The 22,189-nt window shown below is 35.4% G+C and overlaps 1 protein-coding gene across 1 annotated transcript; it reads right to left on the reverse strand.

The window, feature by feature from the left end:
• Positions 1-2,562: 2,562 nt before the first annotated feature.
• On the reverse strand, positions 2,563-4,757 carry LOC107768234 (putative inactive receptor kinase At1g27190). The gene has a single exon (XM_016587339.2). It carries the CDS (start codon positions 4,596-4,598, stop codon positions 2,745-2,747), a length of 1,854 nt encoding a protein of 617 aa, XP_016442825.1. The 5' UTR covers positions 4,599-4,757; the 3' UTR covers positions 2,563-2,744.
• Positions 4,758-22,189: the final 17,432 nt, after the last annotated feature.

Raw genomic sequence — 22,189 nt, forward strand, 5'->3', positions numbered from 1 at the left:
AAATCCTTTTTTTTAGAAACTTCGTGCCAATTCAAATTATATTACTAACGAAGGGAGTATAAACATTAAACACGTTAACATCAATATCCGTTAAAACCAAATATACATCATTTGCACAAAAGCTGAAGGCGAGTGATTGATCAAATTGGTAGTTTAATATGGAGTTTATTGGCATACTTCTGGTAAAGAGAATAATCTTGAAATTTCGTTCCTTGTTAGAGAAAAATGAAGTATTTATTTGTCTGAATGAACAAATTAATAGACATATAGTAAGTGTTGATTACCTTACTTCAAATGAAAACTTACGCAATGAACATAAGTATGTATAGTATGTGCAATGTGCTACATGAGAACAGACAACATATTTTTAACGAATTTGAGGTAATTAATTCATACTGATGTGTCCATACTTCGAATTTTGGGTTCAATGAGAAGCATGGGCGGAACTAGGGGGTGATGAATCCCTTTCATCGTTTGTATATATAAGGATAAAATTATTATGTATATATATAAAAGGTTGAATCCCCTTAACTTCTTTATATATTTATTTTTTTATATTTTAAATTTCCTCAGTGAAAATTGTGAATCCGCCACCGGCACAAGTAAGCTGCAACTTTACCTTGCTCTGTGCAAGGTTGAAATCTTGACAAAAGCCACCTTCTCTTTATCCTTCCTCTTTCTCTTATTCGGGATCCCTCCAAAATTACTTAAAAAGAGAACTATAGAACTCGTGCTGTTAAACTTCCAAGTTCCAACTCTACATTGTCAACATAATTTTGTACTCAATGTCAGTGTAGCCTGTATTTTCCACCATTGGATACCTAACTTGCACGCAAAATTTGATTCACTAACTCCCGAGTCCTTATTATTTAAAAGAACAAAAATCAAAAAAGATAAAAATTCCTCAAATTACAAATTGTCTTTTTGACTAGCTACAACTAGAGTTGATCAATCCTGATATTTAAACAATTGTTGAACATCAACTCCTTTCCCGATTTTAAATACATAAAAGGTGGTAGATACGAGGATTTATATCATCGACCCCAATTTGCTTGGACTGAAACGTAAATGTTATTGTTGGTTGGTGCGCACACAAATACATTACATTTCCAGAGTTGGAATACTGTTTTGAGTTGGGAAAACTCCATAAGCAAGGAGAGAAAGATCAAAAGGCATAAAAACAGAAGAAAATAGAAAACAGAAAAACAAGAAAACAAATGAGAAAGAAAGGGAAAGGGACACTGACTTTCACATGGAGGATTAGATTAAGAGGGCCGCTATTTCATTTTATTTAGTGGTCCACAGAAGAAAATATATTGACCAATCTAATCTCTTCAACCTCAGGACAAACTATAAATAATATCACGAGAGTCCCATGTTTTTAGGTCGGAAATAGTATTTTTCTTTATTTTCATCTTGAGCACTTTTTACTCAATTTTGACCCTTGTATTGTTCCTAAAATTCTGTCATTTTTATTGTTGGGACAAAGGGAGGCCTGCTTGGAAATTTTGTCGTGTTATGCAACCAGAGTTGCTCAATATTCATAATTTTTTAACAAAAACATTATGCATTTTCTTCTCATTTGTCTAAGTTCTAGTTAGCAGAAATACCCGATACCAGTGCTAGTGAGAATGTAACAAGTAGAGGCGGACTTATGCAATAGGTAGAGGGGTCGCCGACATCCGTAAAGTTCGGCAAAAATTTCATGTATACATGTATATCTTTAGAAAATAGTGACATACTCCCTCCATTCCAATTTATGTGAACCTGTTTGACCGAGTGCGGAGTTTAAGAAAAAATAAAGATTTAGAATTTGTGGTCCTGAACAAGTCAAAAAAGGGCCCAGGGTATTTATGTGGTTATAAAAGCTTCTCATTAAGGATAGAATTGTAAGTTTAATCTAAATTGTTCCCAAATTTAGAAAGTGATCATTCTTTTTTAAACGGATCTAAAAGGAAATAAGTTCACATAAATTGGAACGGAGGTAGTATTAAAAGTGGTTACCCTATATACAAAATAGATTTTGGTTGAATAAAAAAGTGCACTAGCAACCTTCAAATTCTGAGTCCACCTATGATAACAAGTACCTAATGAAATAGTTGAGGTGCGCGCCTAACATCACTGCTATAAAAGAATATATCATAACTTATGTAAAGCAGTGGTCCAAATTGGAAACATGGGATGAGCAAGAAAGCAAGTAATACCAAATGCATACACCCAAACAAGAAATGGCTGGCCTTACAATTTACAAATACCGTCTTAGCTGTCATGAATAGCTTGAATAGAATTCCACATCAATGTTGACAACTACCAAAGAATTGATGACCGAGTAAGGGCAGCCTAGTGCACTAAGCTCCCGCTATGCACGGGGTCCGGGGAAGGGCCAGACCACAAGAGTCTATCGTGCGCAGCCTTACCCTGCATTTGTGCATTGCTACTTAACAATCTAATCAAAGAAGCTACTTAACATAAGATATGGAGCAACTTTGTAATGTGATAAACAGCACTTCAATACTTACTCATTCACAACTGAAACATTTAAACATAGATGGACAACATATGTATCCAGAAAGCACAAACATCATGCATTCATACAAAGTCGCTTGGTAATTTCAAACTATACAAAGTTATCGATAAATGACGAGGGGTAATTTCAAAGAGGAACTACCTTCAGTCTGAAGTACAAGAGCCATAACTAAATATTCAAAACTAGAAACATTTGTCTAATCATTTCATGCTATAATCTAATCCTTATGATCATGATTTTGCTTGGTCAAGTTGATTGGAAATTCATCAAAGTGTTCCGAAAAGCAATGTTCTTTCACCATTCCCTTCAATGATTGGTACACTGTGTACATAGATGGTCTATCTTTCGGCCTTGAAACCACACAAGAAGAAGCAATTTGAAGAACTCGCAAGATTTCATCGTCCTGACCTCTTCCGACAAAAGATTTGTCAATCGCATCCCTACTTCGACCTGAGCTCGAGAGTTGATTAACCCAATCAACTAGGCTACCTTTAAATCCTTCCTCAGCATTGCCCGCACCAAGAGGCTTTCGCCTAGTCACCAACTCTAACATCATTACTCCAAAACTATAAACATCCCCTTTCATCGACGCAACCAATGTGCTCGAATATTCAGGAGCCACATAACCAAACTCTCCTAAATCCCCATTGACAAACGAACTATCGTTCGAGTCACTAGAACCAACGAGCCTTGCAAGCCCAAAATCTGTGATCCTAGCATCAAGATCGTCGTCTACAAGAATCACATTCGAGCTAAGGTATTGATGCAAATATGGCGGCTGACACCCGTGATGAAGCCAAGCAAGTCCTCTAGCTGCACCAGCAGCAATCCTAAGCCTAGCTGGCCAACTAAGCTCAATATTACTACTCCTAACACCAGTACTAAGATTACCATGCAAAAGTGAATACAAACTCCCATTCTGCATATGCTTATACACCAAAAGCCTTTCACTATCAACTACACAGAACCCCAATAAAGGCACTAAATTTGGATGCCTAAGCTGTCCTAATCGATTCATCTCGGACCTAAACTGTTTTTCAGTACTCACTTTACAACTACTCAACCTTTTAATAGCCAATGCAGATCCATCAGGCAACATAGCTCTATAAGAAATACCAGTCCTAGTTGAAATAACAATATTATCACTATCAAAAGAATTAGTAGCTGCTAATAAATCATTTAACTTTATCTTATTAATAGGTTTTTGAAACAATGTCACCTGAACAAGCTTAAAAGCTCTCAACTTTTCAACCCAATCACTGCTATTATTATTACCTTTACCATCACCAAGTTCTCTGTTTTTCTTCTTACTAGGCTGAACTAAAAACCACCACCAAATCCCAAATCCAAGAACCAAAGACCCTGCAGCACCTACAATACCAGCAGCTATAATAATAACAAGATTCTTGTTACTCAAATTACTGCATTTAGATCCAAGTGGTTTCCCACAAAGCCCATTATTCCCTTCAAAATCATCTTTCAAGAACCGGTCTAAATCATCAGGAACCGGACCGGCAAGACCATTGTTTGACACACTGAACCGTTTCAACCGGTCGAGCCGGCCAATCTCAAAAGGGATCGAACCAGTAAGTTTATTGTCATTTAGCAAAAGGGTGTTCAAGAATTTGCAATTAATAAACTCGGGAGGTATGGAACCGGAGAAAGAATTACCAGATAAATCAAGATTAACAAGATAAGGCAACCAAGAACAGAGTTGAACCGGGAGTGAACCGGAGAGGGAGTTACCAGAGAGATCAAGGGATTGAAGAGAGGTACAATACTGAAGGGAAGGTGGGAGTGAACCGGAGAGAGACATAGAAGGGAGCTGAAGAGAAATGAGCCGGTTTTCTTTTTCATTCCAGCAAGAAACACCAACAAGTTTGCAAATTGAGGCAGCAATAGAAGTGTTTGAAAAAGACCAAGATGAGAGCTTATTGAGTGGGTCAGAAAGTGCAGATTTGATTCCTTCAAGACATTTGATATCATTTTCAATGGAAAAAGATGGGGTTGGAGTGAAACTAAGGAGGAGAAGAGTGAAGAAGAAAATGGGGCTGGTTGTTTTTGTTGTCATTGCTGAGTGTGGGGAGGAGTGAAGGAAAAGAATGGGAGGAGCTAACAGCTCAGTGCTAAAACAAGAAGGAAAATGGTGTGGGGGAAAAGGCTGTCATTTGACTGAGGTTTGAAATGACTAAAAACTGAGAATTGGGACCTTTGGGTGGGAGAAAAAGACAGTGGAGCAAGAAGTATGTTATTTAATTGATTTAAAGATTCACTATTGTATGTTACTAATTAAAGTTAAATTATAGATATTGTTTATTTAGTAAGAGATAAACTCATACTTTTATTGTTTTAGTTCATCCATAGCATGTTGCAGGTATTTTTCATATGATGAATTGACCTAAAGTAGATTTTGAGTTTTGATATTAATGTAAAGATGTATATTAACTAATTAAAGTTAAACTATAAGGGGTCGTTTGATAGGAGGTGTTAGAAAAAATAATGCAAGCATTAGCTCTATGCATTATTAATACCTTATGTAATATATTTTTCAACTTGTGTATAACAAATATTTGTATTAGTTATACATCATACTTGATATTATCTTATGTATAAGTAATGCACAGAAAATCATGACATTAGTAATACCAAGACTATTAATGCATGCATTAGTATGGTTAAAGACAAAATTATCCTTAAAGCCCATTAAAGTTAGAGAATATGGAGGGCATTTTTGTAAACAACTATTTTTCTTAAAAATTATGCAATGCATTATAATTTTAATACATCACACCAAACAGTAGATAAGAAATAATACATACATAATTAATGCTTGCAATACTAACTCATGCATTACCAATCAATACATTATTAATACACCTTATTCTGTACTATCTTAAATAGTTTAAGTACATTGCAGTTATAAAATAACTATTTCCTTCCGTGCCCAACTCTTAGAGGACCTCAAAGTCATCAAACTAGCTATGCACTAATGTCATACTTATAATATTCATGGACTCCCTGGATCAAAACATATCTTTAAGGCATTTTGAAGAACTGTGAGAAATGAATTGACAAGCAATAATTTTATAGTTTAATTACTTTATATTTATTGGGACATATAAATAATGTTAGTCACGTTCAATTCTATTAACACATATATATCAATAATATAAAGTGAAATGAAACAAGTATGTAATTTCTACTTTATGGCAAGAATAAAATGAAATAGTAGATTGTTAACATGATATAACTCTATTTTCATTTCTTTTACCTTAATCGTTTTGTTTTCATTAATTGTTTATTATTATAATTATTTCTCTAACTTATTCATCTTTTATGATAGTTTTCACTATGTCAAATTTATCAAAATTTGAATTTGTGGCACTTGACATCATCGGGAGGAACTATTTATCATGAGTCCTTGATGCTGAAATTCACCTTGACGCTAAAGGTCTTGGAAATACTATTATACAAGAAAAATGAAGCATCAAATCGGGATAAAGGGAAGGCCATGATTTTCCTTCGTCATCATCTATATGAAGGGTTAAAAACTGAATATTTAACCGTAAAAGATCTACTTGAATTATGGATTAATTTGAAGGATCGGTATGACTACCTAAAACTTACGGTATTACCGAAAGCTCGGTATGAGCGGATACATTTAAGGTTACAAGACTTTAAAACCGTAAGTGAGTATAATTCTGCTATCTTTAAAGTAAGTTCTCTATTAAAATTATGTGGAGACACTATCACAGATGATGACTTATTGGAAAAAACATTTTCTACTTTTCACGCTTCAAATGTGGTGCTACAATAACAATACCGTGAAAAACGTTTTAAGAAATATTCTGAGTTAATCACATGCCTACTTGTGGTAGAGCAGAATAGTACTCTATTAATAAAAAATCATGAAGCCCGTCCCACTGGGTCAGCTCCATTTCCGGAAGTGAATGTTGTAGCAGCATATGATAAGTTTGAAAGAAAATAAAATAATTACCGTGGTCGTGGACATGGTCATAAACGTGGACGTGGCAGGGGCGAAACAATTATCGTCATTATGGTGGAAATAAATTGGAGAACAATAAAGGTTCTCAAATTAATCATTCAAAAGGTAAAACTAGTATGTGTCACCGATGTGGTATGAGAGGTCATTGGACACACATTTGTCGTACGCCAGAACATTTTGTCAAACTTTATCAAGCCTCCCTCAGGAAAAAAGAAAATAATGTGGAGGCACACTTGACCTTTCAAAATAATGATGATGAAGCAGGTCCCTCAAACAAATATGATTCTAAGGCACATCTTGCATATAAAGATGATGATTTTGAAGGCCTAACAAATATTACTCATTTAGAAGCTGGAGACTTCTTTGAGGATATTGACTGAAGAACTAATCATCTTACTGGGGAATGAAGCTATAAAAGTTGTTATTTTTATATTTGCAACTAGTTTATTTTTCTTGAGTGTATTTTCCTAATGCATCACGTGTTGCTAGTTTCTACATTTCTAATGTATTTCTTGATGTTTTTCTGCTTGTCTTTCATATTTCTTATGATGTATTATTTGTCTTTTTTTTTTTATGAAGAATATGAAAATTCCCCAGTCTTCAATTGGACTCAAGATTAATAAAGATGATATATGTCTTCTGGATAGTGCTACAACACACACTATTTTAAAAGATAAGAGATATTTCTCTTATTTGGTAATGAAAGAAGCGAATGTTAATACAATATCCGGTAGTACAAGATTAATTGAAAGTTCTGGAAGAGCCAATTTATTACTACCAGGAGGAACAAATTTGGTTATTGATGAAGCACTGTATTGTAGTAAATCTCAAAGAAACTATTAAGTTTCAAAGATATTCGCCAAAATGGCTATCATATTGAGACTACAAATGATGAAAGATTGAATATCTTTATATTACTACAATAATATCCGGTAAGAAATATGTACTTGAAATGTTACTTGCTATTTCCTTCGGCTTATACTACACAAGTATTAGCAAGATTGAAACACATGCCGTAGTAAACGAGAAGTTACTAATCAAGATAATTTTATTATTTGGCATGACCGGTTGACATCCTGGTTCTAATATGATGCGTAAAATAATTGAGAATTCATATGGACATGCAATGAAGAATAAGAAGATTCTTCAATTTAAGGAATTCTCTTGTGCTGGATGTTCTCAAGGAAAATTAATTATTAGACCATCAACTATTAAAGTTAGAATGGAATCCCCTGCATTTCTAGAATGTATACAGGGTGATATATGTGGGCCCATTCACCCTTCATGTAGACCATTCAAATATTATATGGTTTCGGTAGATGCATCTACAAGATGGTCACATGTATGCTTACTATCAACTCGCAATATGGCATTTGCGAGATTGTTGGCTCAAATAATAAAGCTAAGAGCACAATTTCCATATTATGCAATTACGACAATTCGTCTTGATAATGCTGATGAGTTTACATCCCAAGCCTTTAATGATTATTGTATTTCAACTGGGATAACAATTGAGCATCTGGTTACTCATGTTCATACACAAAATGGTCTAGCAGAATCATTGATCAAACGCCTCCAATTAATTGCTAGACCAATGCTTATGAGAACAAAATTTCCCATTTCAGTATGAGATCATGCTATTTTGCACGCAACAGCACTTGTGCGGATAATGCCCACAAGTTATCATAAAGTCTCCCCATTGCAATTGGCTTTTGGTCAGGAGCCAAATATTTCTCATCTTAGGATCTTTGGTTGTGCGATATATGTTCCAATTGCTCTACCACAACGCACAAAGATGGGTCCTCAAAGAAGGTTGGGGATATATGTTGGATATGAATAACCTTCTATTATAAAATATCTAGAGCCGATGACTAGAGATTTATTTACGGCAAGATTTTCAAATTGCCATTTTGATGAATCAGTATATCCAATATTAGGGGAAGACAATAAGCAGCTAAAAGAGAAGATAGATTGGAATGCATTATCACTGTCTCATTTAGATCCTCGAACAAATCAATATGAACAAGAGATTCAAAAGATTAATCATTTACAAAATATTGCAAATCAATTGCCAGATGCATTCACTGACCTACCAAGGGTGACTAAGTCACATATTCTAGCTACTAATGCTCCAATTCGAGTTGATATCCCGACAGGACAATTAATTAAAGCAAACGAGTCTAAGTCATGCTTGAAACGTGGTAGACCAATCAGTTATAAAGATAAAAATCCTCGAAGAAGAAAAGGAGCAAGTGATCAAAGTGAACATAATACAGAGGTAGTAGCTCAAGAAGAGCCCAAGATGTAACAAATGATAAGACCTTAGGGGAGGTCCAGGTACCTGAAAATAATGATAATGAATAGATATCAATAAGTTACGTCTCAACCGGGAAAAGTGGAACTGAAATAATATTGTTATCAATAACATTTTTGCTTATAATGTTGCTGTTGAAATAATGCAACAAGATGAGAATCTTGAACCAAAATATGTCAATGAATGTAGACAGAGAAATGATTGGCCAAAATGAAAAGACGTTATCCAGGCAGCGTTAACTTCACTTGGAAAATGTGAAGTCTTCGGACCCATAGTTCGAACACCTGAAGGCATAAAACCAGTAGGGTATAAATGAGTTTTTATGCGAAAACGAAATGATAAAAATGAAGTCGTTAGATATAAAGCGCGACTTGTGGCACAAGGGGTTTCCCAAAGGCCTGGAATTAATTATATGGAGACATATTCTCCTGTAGTGGATGTTATCACCTTCAGGTATCTTATAAATATGGCAGTGCAAGAAAAACTTGATATGCATCTAATGGATGTTATTACAGCCTATTTGTATGGATCATTAGACAACAAAATTTTTATGAAAGTACCTATGGATTTAAAGTGCCAGAAGCATATAAAATTTTTCGAGAAACTTGTTCTATAAAGCTTCAGAAATCTTTATACAGATTGAAACAATCAGGTCGTATGTGGTACAATCGCCTGAGTGAATACCTGTTGAAAGAAGGGTACAAAAATGATCCAATTTGTCCTTGTGTCTTTATAAAAAGGTCTGGATCTGAATTTGTTATAATCGTTGTATATGTTGATGATTTAGATATCATTGGAACTCCTGGGGAGCTTCCAAAAATAGTAGACTGTTTGAAGAAAGAGTTTGAAATGAAAGATCTTGGAAAGACAAAATTTTGTCTTGGTCTACAAATTGAGTATATGAAAGATGGAATATTTGTCCATCAATCAACACACACCGAAAAGATTTTAAAGCGATTCTATATGGATAAAGCACATCCATTGAGTACCCCGATGGTTGTGAGATCACTTGATATAAAGAAAGATCCATTCCGACCTCATGAAGATGATGAAGAGCTTCTTGGTGCCGAAGTACCATATCTTAGTGCAATTGGGGCATTAATGTATCTTGCCAATAATTCTCGACCAGATATAACTTTCTCAGTAAGCTTATTGGTAAGATTTAGTTCTTCGCCAACACAAAGACACTGGAATGGTATTAAACATATATTCAGATACCTCCAAGGGACCATTGATATGAGTTTATTTTATTCAAATGAATCCAAGCCATCATTGTTTGGTTATGCAGATGCAGGATATTTGTCTGATCCACACAAAGGTCGATCTCAGACAGGCTATTTATTTACAAGTGGAGGTACAGCCATATCATGGCGTTAGACAAAACAAACTATGGTTGCTACTTCTTCAAATCATACAGAGATAATAGCCATTCACGAAGCAAGTCGAGAATGCGTTTGGTTGAGATCTATAACTCAACACATTCAACAAACATTGGTCTTTCTTCGAAAGAGAATATTCCAATAATATTGTATGAAGACAATGCTGCATGCATAGCTTAATTGAAATGAGGATATATCAAAGGAGATAGAACAAAACACATTTCACCAAAATTCTTTTTCACTCATGATCTTTAGAAGAATTGTGAAATAGATGTACAACAAGTTCATTCAAGTGATAATTTGGCTGATCTGTTTTCTAAGGCATTACCAACCTCAATATTTGAAAAGCTGATATATAAGATTGGAATGCGTCGTCTTCGAGACATTAAGTGATTTTTCATCAGGGGGAGTAACTACACGCTGCACTCTTTTCCTTAACCAAGGTTTTGTCCTACTAGATTTTCCTCGTAAGGTTTTTAATGAGGCAGCAAACAATGCATATTATAAATAACCACGTACACCCCAATATTTGTTTTTTTGTAAGTTCTTAATGAGGCACATTATCTTACATGGACATCCAGGGGGGAGCGTTATGAATAGTTTGTACATTGGATGCTACATTGGATGCCCATGTTGTGAATAACTTAAGGATTAAATCTCCTACTTTATGTCCATCATCTTTACTTTTTATGCCTATAAAAGGCCATGTAATTGCAATGGAAAGATACACCAAAGTGAAAGAAGAAAACACTTTTCCCTTCTTTCTATCTCTTCTTATTTACATTTTACTGCATTGCTTTTATTTTATAACAAAGTGCTATTTATTAATTTTTTCATTTTTATTAAGGGTAAAGAGATTTTTCCATGGCGTATTATCACTTTTAGCCCGCTAAAAACTATTTATATTTGGTAGTCGAAAAAGTATTTAAAATTTGTATAATTTTTGTATATAACATACAGAATGTATATATATACAAAAAATATACAAATTTTATATATTTTTCTGAATATTATTTTCACAGCGGTTATACAGTGTCATTTTCCTTTTTCCATCCACCACAATCCGTGATAGTAACTGTTTGACTCAAAAGATATTAAAACTTTTTTGAACAAATCAATCAGAGAAAATGAAGGGTAAATCCTAGTCAAGGATAATTAACTCTAGATCCGAGATGAATAATATGAACAGAGAAACATAGCCGAGTATAAGTATGACAGTGATTATGGCCAGATTTAATAGCATAAAGAAATATGCATTAAGTAACATTAAGTGGCAATAAAACATAAATAAAGGGAAAGATTCACCCAATCTTGAGTGAGACGGATCTTCTTTCATTTGATAAAGATGAATGATAGATAAATGGAAGAACCTTAGGACCCTTGTTGGATTTGATGAAGGTCTGGGATCACAGATCCTCCCATCTCTTTAGAGAGATGTGTTTACATTTCTTCTAGAGAGAGGGAGAGGGAAAGAGCCAGAGAGCCCCCTTTTTGGGAAGTCCTCCCCTCTTATTTATAACGGGGTATCCATAGAAAATCTTAAAAAAAAGGTACAATTTAGATGGAATATTCGGTGAAATATTCCTTTTGAGTATTCCAAAGCAAACTAGCTATTTCATCAACTATTGGTGAGTGTCCGACCTCGACCTGTCCAACCTTGGCCTTAATGATGACTGCCCGACTTCGACCTTATTGGTGAGTGTCCGACCTCGGCCTTAATGATGACTGTCCGACCTCGGTCTGTCCTTCCTCGGCATGTCCGACCTCGACCTTAATGATGACTATCCGATCTCGACTTGATATCTCCGCGTGCCGAATTTCTCTGATCTAATTTTGACCCATACAGTAACTCTTCCGTCTTGTTGAAATGGAACTGCTACTATTCTTACTTAAAACTACTAAATATTTTCTTTAATCATATCTATTTTGAAATCATTGACATTTATTTAATCTTGCAGATTAATAAAAAATTAAAATACACGAAATAAGGGATATAATGCCTTACCTCCTTAGTCCTAATTGCACAAAAAAAGTCAACCTACAACCTTGCATCCGATATTGCATAATTAAGTTTGTTGTTTTTTAAACATAAACTATGGAAATTTAAGATAAATAAGGAGGAATTCTCTTATTTATATTTGATTGAGTTTACAGAAAGAAAAAAGAAAAAAAAGAGCATACAAAAAAAAAAAACTTTTAACTTATCATCCGATAACAAAAAGACACCACTTTGGTTTATCTGAATAAAAATAGAAATTATTGTGTTTAGGACTGGTAATTTGAGCTCAAACTCATTTGATCTGCCCAATCCGTTTAAGGTTGGGCTGGTTTTTGACATGCTCGTTTGTTGAACTAAGTCCATCTTGACTCAATCCATTTCAACTCATTTAAAGTTGTGGAAATGACACCAAGTAGCCACTTTTACGTATTCTATTTAAAATATATCCACAGTTTCCAATGTATTTAAATATTAGTCAATTAGGTCAAACTTCAGGACATGGTGTCCTAGAGTTTAAACCTCAAAGTTCAAACTTCAGGTCATCGTGTCCTAAGGTTCAGAAATTGTATCCAGAAGTTCGAATCTTATGTCCTGAATCTTAAATTAGTAGTTCAGAAATTCAGGACACTTAGTCCTGAATTTCAAAATAGCAGCTCAAAAATTCAGGACACTAAGTCCTGAATTTCCAAAATTGTGTCCAAAAGTTCGAATCTTATGACCTGAATTTTAAATTAAGAATTCAAAAATTCAAGACACTTAGTCCTTAATTTCAAAATAGCAACTCAAAAATTCAGGACACTAAGTCCTAAATTTCCAAATTTAGGATACTTAGTTGTGAAGTTTGGGTGAATTGGTTAATCTTTAAATACATTATGAATTGTGGATATATTTTAAGCAGCAGGATTAAAAGTGGCTACTGGTGCACTTCACCCTTTAAAGTTTGGCTGATTTTTAGCCAAAATTGATTCATGAGTAACTTTGTTAAAATATATTAAAAATAATTTTTTTTTATTTGATATGTTTGTTATATATGACCGTAACAAAAGAAAAAAGTCTTATTTGTTATTCATAAGAAAACAATACACATCAATTAAAGCTTGGTAAGAGTTGGGCAAGTTGGGCTATGCCCCAAATTTTAGCCTAACTTGACCCAACATATCTCAACCCAAGTTACTTTTGGACGTTTCAACCCTCCTATTTATTGACTCAATTCATTTTGACATGCCCAAAATCCGCGCAACCTACCAATTTGACACCCCTAATTGTGTCCAACTTTATTTCTTCGGGAAAGTAGTAATGAAAAATATGTAAAACATTTGAAAGCCCCTCCAAATGCTCCTTTATATTCTGCTGCATTTTTCTTTATATTACAAAAAGTTGGTTATATGAAATAACAGCCTCCGTTTTTCAGTCGTTTTTCAATATTATTTTACTTACTTTGATCTATCTATGCTTGTTCGATTTTTTAACGAAAAAGTTCGCCAAAACAATTGTAAAAGCCAAGTAGTGCCAAATTTTGGCAACATGATGAGTAAAACTAGATCTGATCATAAGATAAGAGGATGTTATTTGAGGGAAAATATATACGTTGAGCAATAATTTGAGAGTTTCTCTCACAAAATTACATTTGAAACTTAAAGCATAGTCTAAATCTTATTGTAAACGTTTTTCCAAGCTGAACCTACTGTTATAGTTTATAGTAAATTGATATTGGTGGGAGTCTCTCACACCACAAGTGTAGATTTCAATTCTTGCTTTTCTTTTTTTTCTTGATCCTGCTATTTAGTAATTATAGAAAAAGTTTTGAGAAAAACGGATTATAAGGCACGGACACTAATCTCATGAAGTCTTTAATTAGTGGAAGAATTGTTCGATATGCATGTCATTAGTCATTACTATTTCATTTATAAAACCATCATGTGAAAAGAATCAGATTGTTTTCTTCTTCAGATTGAACAAATCACTTTGCTAATGAGATGGCAAAAGATGTTTATACGTGTTGGCCAATTTTCCTCATTTTCGCGAATCATTTGGAAAAGATAGTTCAGCAACATCTGGAGAATTTTTCCATTTAGATCATATTGTAGGCTGAGAAATTGCCACATCTCGTGGGAATCAACTGTTTGGCTAAGGGGGCTATACAAGAATTTTTAGAGGTGGAGCTAAGTTTTAAAGTTTACGGATTTTAATTTTGCTACGGAATTCATAGCTCAATTTTGTTATTGGATTTACAATTAAATATTTATATATTTAATACAAATACAAGGTCTCAACAAAAACTACTTGGTTAATTAATCTCACCAAGTACGTAATACTTAGCTCCGCCCCTGACAATTCCTAAATGCGAATGACATACTAAATCTGATTTGTACATTAATTGTAATATAACCAGCGTATTTGAAATGAATTTAGCTTATATATGAGTGTAAATTTTATATACTATTAGCTATTACATTATAAGTAGTAGTTACCTGTGCAAGAAACTGTCGGTTAATAAGATGATCAAGATTCCCCATCATGAGCATGGTCATGGGCGGCTTTCCTGCCATGCCCCATGACCCTTTAGACGCGCCTCATGGCGTCCTGGCAAGCCTCCAAAACGCCTAGCGTCATGGACGGCCTCGTGATTTTGGCCGCGCTAAGTGACAAGCGCGCATGTGCCTATGTCGGCCCATCAATAGCCTTTGCCAATGCTCAATCGCAGGGAGATGCCAACAGTGCCGCACACACAGACTCTGATGATAAAGACAAGGTCGCTGCCAACGGACCGACTTCTACCTTGTAGGAATCTAAATCCTTTTTATTGTATATATAGAGTATTTTGCTTCTTGTATTTCCATTATATCTCTCTAGCTTAGTTATGCAAAGTCCTGTAACTTTGATTTATTTTTTTAAGTATTATTAAGGGGATCAAGCAATCAAACTTTCAAGCAAACAAACAATTCTCTGTATTGGTGTCTCTCTCTCTCGACACCGTGTTGCCTTTCTGTAATAGTTTTCATTAATGCAATCAAGCTTTCTTTCATTGTCATTCTCTTTTTTGTTCTCTCAATTGCTCTTGACACTGGTTTTCACATACAATACTGACAGTCTCGTCTAGCGTACGGAGGGGACCCCAGTTGGCTGATAGTAACCGCACGGACATCGATTGCTTAGCCTTACGTCGCTCTTCCAAGAAATCTCAGGAAGATGTCGTATAACAGTACATATGAGTAGTAGTTTCTTGTTAAATTGGCAATATTACAATCATTTCTCTCGTAGAATTAAGAATATTTTTACTCACCTCCTCTCTTGCATGGCCGCTCAGGTTATTAAAACTTTTAAATTTCACAGAAGAAATAATATATATATATATATATATATATATATATATATATATATATATATATATATATATATAGAGAGAGAGAGAGAGAGAGAGAGAGAGTGAGAGAGAGAGAGAGAATACTCCTTTTATTCCACTTTGTTTGTTACTATTTTCTTAATATTGTGTTCCCCAAAAAGAGGCACATTTCAATATTTTCTTAGTGAGAAATTTTTATAATTATAGAAATGTCACGACATGTTTAAAGCCATAAGTTCTGAAAGTTGTATAATGACACAATTTTACAACATATATTAAATCATAATTATAGGCTAGGCCCGTGTGTTGGCTATATTTTGCACTCTAATTATTATACTTTGATTGTATTTGAGCCTAATTATAGTACTTTATACTTACTACGTGTATTATGCTGTGTATGACGTGATTTCAAGTTGAGAAACAAGTTTAGAGGTAAATGGATGAATTGAAGCATTGAAATCTGAGCAGAAACCCAAGAAATTAAATCGGGATAGTGTTCGTGGTTCGAGGACCAAGTCTGAATGTTAAAAATTGAGAAAAATTCTTACTCAGAGAAAAATGTACTACCACTGACGTCGTGCACTACATGGCGCTGGACGATAATATAATTTTTCTGCAAAGTGAAAAAATTAACTTTCTGATGATCCTCACAATGGGGGATGGATATCACCGGGCCCCTCCCAGCAGGGCGAGGTAAGACACGTTTTCTTTTGGTTTTAACTGACTATTTTTTCAAATGGGTGGAAGCAGGTGCGTTCTCTCAAATACGTGAACAAGAAGTCATCACGTTTGTGAGCACGCGATTTTTGCCCTATATGAATTACTCCCATAAATTCAAAACAAAATGATTTCTTTTCATTATTTGTAATTTTTGTGGCGTTTTCTGTTAATTGTTTGCATTTGTCTGTGCATTTCGTTTTCGTTTAATTAATGAAAATACAAAAATAATATGTTACATTTACATTTGGGATTTAATTCTACACTTTGGTATTAATTAGCAAATTAATTATTTTATAAAAATGGAAAAATCACAAAAAATAACTTATTTTTGTATTGTATTTAATTTTAGTCTCGAATTTTGGAGGTTTTCTTTAATTTGGTATTTGATTAGTTATGGTAATTATTATTTAGAGTTAGTTGACTTAATTTGATAGGATAATTTTATTAGGAATTAATTTAGGTTTTATGTTTAATTTTTAATCTCAATTTTAAAAAGAAATTAGAAGAAAAATGAAAAACGGAAAATGAAAAGGAAAGGGGAATAAGAGCAAATTAAGCTCTGGACCAAATTTACCCCAAGCCCAAACCCACACCCGTCCAAAATACCCTTTACCCAGCCCAAACTCGTGTCCAACCCGGTCCGGTTCCCCCCGAACCAAACGGCGTCGTTTCGTTAAGTTTTGATCTGAGCCGTTGATCGTGCCTAAATCCAACAGACCAGAACTGGCCCTTCCCTCCGTATAAAAGTGTCCGAATCTTCAGACCCCCCATCTCCTGAGCCCGAAGCCTAATCCCATCTCTGAAATCACCACCTCTTTCCACCGTGGCTCCGCCGTCCGGAAATCGCCTCACGGCGGCGGAGCACTTCCAAATCCATCCAAATTTAGACCAGACAACCCCCATCGTCCCCTCTTTCATGTCCTGCCACCATTTTTTCCAAAAGACCACTAGATTTTTCTAAATTACAGATCAAAGATTAAAAATCCAAGTTTTCTTCTTTTGCCTAAAAATTCCGGATTACATCCTCAGTTCATGTTATAACCAGCATGAATTCCTCAATTTTCATAAAAAATGGGGCCATAAATCAAGAGCGCCCTTTCCCTTGTTTCTGACCCGATTTCAGACACTCAGCTTCAAACGACCCAATTTCTTCAAGATTCTGCCTCGTTCCTTTATTGGCTCGTGATGAGAATTGCGGCACGAATTATTAGCTATAAACAAGAGTTCGACTAATATTCATGTTACAATTCTCGCCATTTGGTCAACTTTTGAATTTGCTGGAGTTTTGATGTCGGGTCAGCCTCGTCTTTGAGGATTCTGAAGTTTAAAATGGAGTGCATAGGTATCTTTTGTTCCCTTGGTATTTTTCTACCTTATTCTGTTTTCTTTAGTTCAATCTTTAGTCATCAGTTGCTTCTCCTTTTCTGTAGGATTAAGTTAAATATGCTAGTTAATAACTTAGTGTTAATTTTAGGCTAATGCATTTTAAAAGAAAAGAAGAAAAGGAATTGGATTAATTGTGTGTGTTGTCGCTGTTCTGAATTGGACTTTTAATTCCCTTAAGTTTGTTTGTTTGGGTTGGGTTTGGGGTCTGTTGTTTACTAGCCCGTCGCTTGAAGAGAACATGCCCGTTAGCCCAAGTTTAAAATTGGTTTTGGGTTGATCTGACCCTGCTTTGTCCTAAGAGTAAATAACAGGGTTTGGAGGGATAATTTGGGTAATCTAGGCTGGGGAATCTTTTATAACTGACTGAAGGAAGCTTACTGGAAGCTGGGGTGGGGACTAATGTGAAAAATCTGATTTTTGGCTAGGGGTTTTTAAGCTAAAACGAAAATTAGCAAAGGGTCAAAGTGCAAGCTGAGGCTGCCCTGCTTTCTTGCCTATAAAGGCATCATTTCTTGCCTTTCAAGGCAAACCCAAGAGCTAGGAAATACCAAAAAATCCTAGATGGTGGAAAAAAATTACAAAAATCAATGTTCTATTGAGAAAATCCGTGGAAATTCTTGTGGTAGTCATTCTAAGATAATTTCTGAGCAACTAAAGGTCAAGATGAGTTGAATCAGTTGGTGTTCAAGGTTTTTTTTGGTTCATTTCTGATTCGATTTTGATTGCTGGGCTTTATTGAATGCTTTGCTGGTTTGAAACTGTTTCCAAGTTGATCAATCCTTATTCATTCCTGGTCTGAAGTTGTTTAGTGAGCTGACCCTGGTGCTGAAACACCTGCTGCTACTGTTTTTACTTGGTTGACCCCTCATCTTTCATTTCTGTTGTGATTTCCAGGTACTCATCTCATCTTCCAATGTATGAAAATGGGTGAATGTGAAGATTGGTTCACTTGAATGAAGATTTACACTAATGTAGTTGTTATTCCATGTTTTTGCACCTTCGAAATTGTTTAGTTTAGCTTAATTTCCTTCTACTCCTTTCTGGTCGTTCTGGACATGGATTGCTGTAGTAATATGATGTTGTTGATGGACTTTACCTCTTCTTCTTTTAGTTTTACAATTATCATGTAGCTTTAAATGTCCTGATTAGTGTATTTGTCAAAGAATGGTTGTAATTGAGAAATTAGACATGTTAGTTTGCTGGATTTCCATCTGTGGTTCATCTTATTGCGTTGTTTCTCTGTTGATGTCGTTAAAATTGTGGATGACGATTTCGTTGAGATTGAGTAGACGACAAAGTCATGTGATGGAGTTGTTTTCTTAATGATTCAAGTTTAACCATATAATATAATCTGCAACATGTTAGTGGCTAAATATCATCATGGTTGGCATTGCACTGTTAATTGAGCACTGAGTAAGTTCATAAGAGTTCTGAATTAGATTGTTTGTTATTGAAATGCTCACTCACTGAAGATAGAGGTATGAATGTTGAGACCAAACATAAACTAATATGAATCATTTGTCTAAGACTTGTTGGCTGCAACTCGTATGGACACTCCTCAATGCCGAAAGTTCAAAGAGAATGAAAATATTTGTTTATTATCTTTATATATTAGTTCATTTCTCTCCAGATATGGTTTAAAAGGTACTTTGGTTTATATTGTTTTCTCTAGTTAAAAATGCTTGTTTCGGTCGGTCCCGTGACTTGTTCTTGGGATAGTTTTTCCTTAGATGTTTCATTATCCTTTTGGTATCTTTATTTTGTTTGAAAGTACTTTGACAATGTTTGGATGTCGAGTTTGCATATTTACGTTGATGGTTTTCTTTTAACTCATGAATTTTATTAACATTAGCAATTGGAGCATAAACTTTAGTAGAGAAAAAGCTTTAAGAAGTAGCTGACTTAGATTCGTGGCCCTTGCTTAATTAATATTCTAATTACTTTAGAAATTGAGGCGTGCCATTTAGTAAATTTCCATGGCCCTTACAAAGTTAATATTCGTAGTTTGCTTTAGGCCCTATTTAGATTAGTATTGCGATTATGTATACATTCGCGTAACATAACTAAACTTTTAAAAGACTCGAGGTATGCGTTTGCGCAACTTCAACCAAATTTTTCTTAAATAAATGAACAAGCATTATTAATTATGGACACGTTCGCGTGACATGATTTCTGACACGCCAAAAAGGAGTATACGTACGCGTAACTAAGTTCTTTAATTACGAATAAATCAAGTGATTAGAAGCGGTTAAAAAAAGGTAAGTGCACGTAGGATCTAAAGTCAGTAATTAAACAATTTTAATAAGTCAAGTATGATCAAAGCGACCGTGCTAGAACCACGGAACTCGGGAGTGCCTAACACCTTCTTCCGGGTTAACAAAATTCCTTACTCGGATTTCTGGTTTGCGGACTATAATACAGAGTCAACTTTTCCTCGATTCGGGATTTGAACCGGTGACTTGGGACACCATAAAACTCCCAAGTGGCGACTTTGATCTTAAAATAAACAAATTCCGTTTCGATTATCCTTTAATTGAAAAAATTCCCGTATATTTATACCCTTTACGGGGTGTAGTAAAAAGGAGGTGTGACAGCTCTGGCGACTCTGCTGGAGATCGAACCCAGAATCTCTGGTTCAGGGTTCAAGAATTCGAGCTTGTTAATATGATTTTGCTTGGCTTCACTTATCGTTAATATTACTGTATTTTGTGAATCTTTTGTGCTAAATGCTATTTGTTTACCACTTTAATATTATCTGAATTGTATATAACTGTCTTCTTATGCTACCCCTCTGTGTCTTTTGGAAATGGTGCATACGTTCGCGTAGCCCACTTTTTCTGTAGAAATTATACCAAATAGAACGAGGTTGGGCAAGCGAGAAGGCCGGGTAGACTTCAGTGCTCCCGGTACGTCGCCCCCTCCTCGGCCCCAGTTGTCCTCTCGGGTACCAAAGTCTAGAACAAAACCCTAGGGTTTAAACCTAGAAAAACACAGCCTCATGCCGGATCCCTAGTAGGAACGTTTGTTTGCATCATGTGAATTTGACTTAGAGGACTCAACACAGGGGTTGAGTCCGTCTAGGACAGGTGTGCCCGAAATAACAGACCATCCTGATGCATTCTACGTGCTATGTGAACATTTATTTGTTTTGGCATGCATGCTGACCGGCCAGGGAAAATAAAGCAAAAAGAAAAACCAAGAGTGATATAGGGAAGGAAATAAAGCCCATTTCTAAATATCCCGGTATTTGAAAAACATCCTGAAACTCTACCCAAAAATTTTCAAAAAGAGTTTTTTCAAAAGAGTCAAACACTGCGTTCTTTCAAAGGTGTCAAAACTGACCGAACTACGCAGGTCTGATTCTCACTAGACGTGGGATACGTAGGCAACCTACATAAGGTTTGGCCTTATTTTTGAAAAAAAAAAGAGAAAGAAAAACAAGAAAAGAGAGTTGGTGGTCAAGTGAATGCAATCTGGATTTTTGATCAAAACAAGCCGATCCAGCTTCGGCACTGTCTTAAACTGTTCTTGCCGAGATAGCCTCAGAGTATTCTTCAGTTTTCGAAAGGCTATTTTCGTAAAAGAATGGACAAGTTTGTGAAGGGTCATAAAATAATCCCTCCCCCCTCAAAATTCACGTGAAATTGGGAAGGGGCCGCATTTACAAAAACAGTCACTTGGCTAAAGTTGGCATATAGGGGAAGAAATTATGGTTCTTTTCTTCTTTTCTTTTTCTTTTTCTTTTCTTCTTCTTCAAAAAAAAACTGTTTACAAAAGGGTCCACTTGAGTTAACCCTAACCTTAATCTTCCACAAGAATAAATGAATACAATCCAGGAACCACCAGAAGTGGTCAGGGAACAGGCTCAGCTACACTTGCGTATGTGGTGGAATGATCTAGACGAAGATGGTCAGAAATGGGTGAAAAGGCAGTTGGGTGCTCTTATAAACATTTTTGAGATCAAACCACGGGAAGATTTGATCAAGGCTTTGGTAACTTTCTGGGATCCTGTCCACAATGTCTTTCGTTTCTCTGATTTTGAGATCACCCCTACTTTGGAGGAGATAGCCGGGTACATTGAATTCAGACGGGATTTGAGGAAGCAACAACTTATATTTCCAAGGGATCCATCGGTGCACAAGTTCTTTGACCTCCTGAATATTAGTAAACAGATGAATAAAGAACGTGTGAGCGACGAGTGTTGTGCTTTCCATTTCTTATACTTCAGGTTCGGGCATTCTGCTGGTTTTGAAACGCATGAAAAAGGTCTGAGCAACAAACAAGACAAGGACCTTTGACAAATTCATCGCCGGTTCGCATTTATTGTGGCATTCTTGGGGATCATGGTTTTTCCAAATGAGAAAGGGACGGTGGATATTCGTATGGCTAGAATTGCACAAATCCTCACTACCAAGGAATATCATACACTTGCCCCGTTGGTGCTGGCGGATATTTATCGAGCATTGACTCTATGCAAAGCAGGGGCTCATTTTTTTGAAGGTTGCAGCATCCTTC

Source organism: Nicotiana tabacum, chromosome 20 (genome assembly GCF_000715075.1).
Source record: "Nicotiana tabacum cultivar K326 chromosome 20, ASM71507v2, whole genome shotgun sequence".
Lineage (NCBI taxonomy): Eukaryota > Viridiplantae > Streptophyta > Magnoliopsida > Solanales > Solanaceae > Nicotiana > Nicotiana tabacum.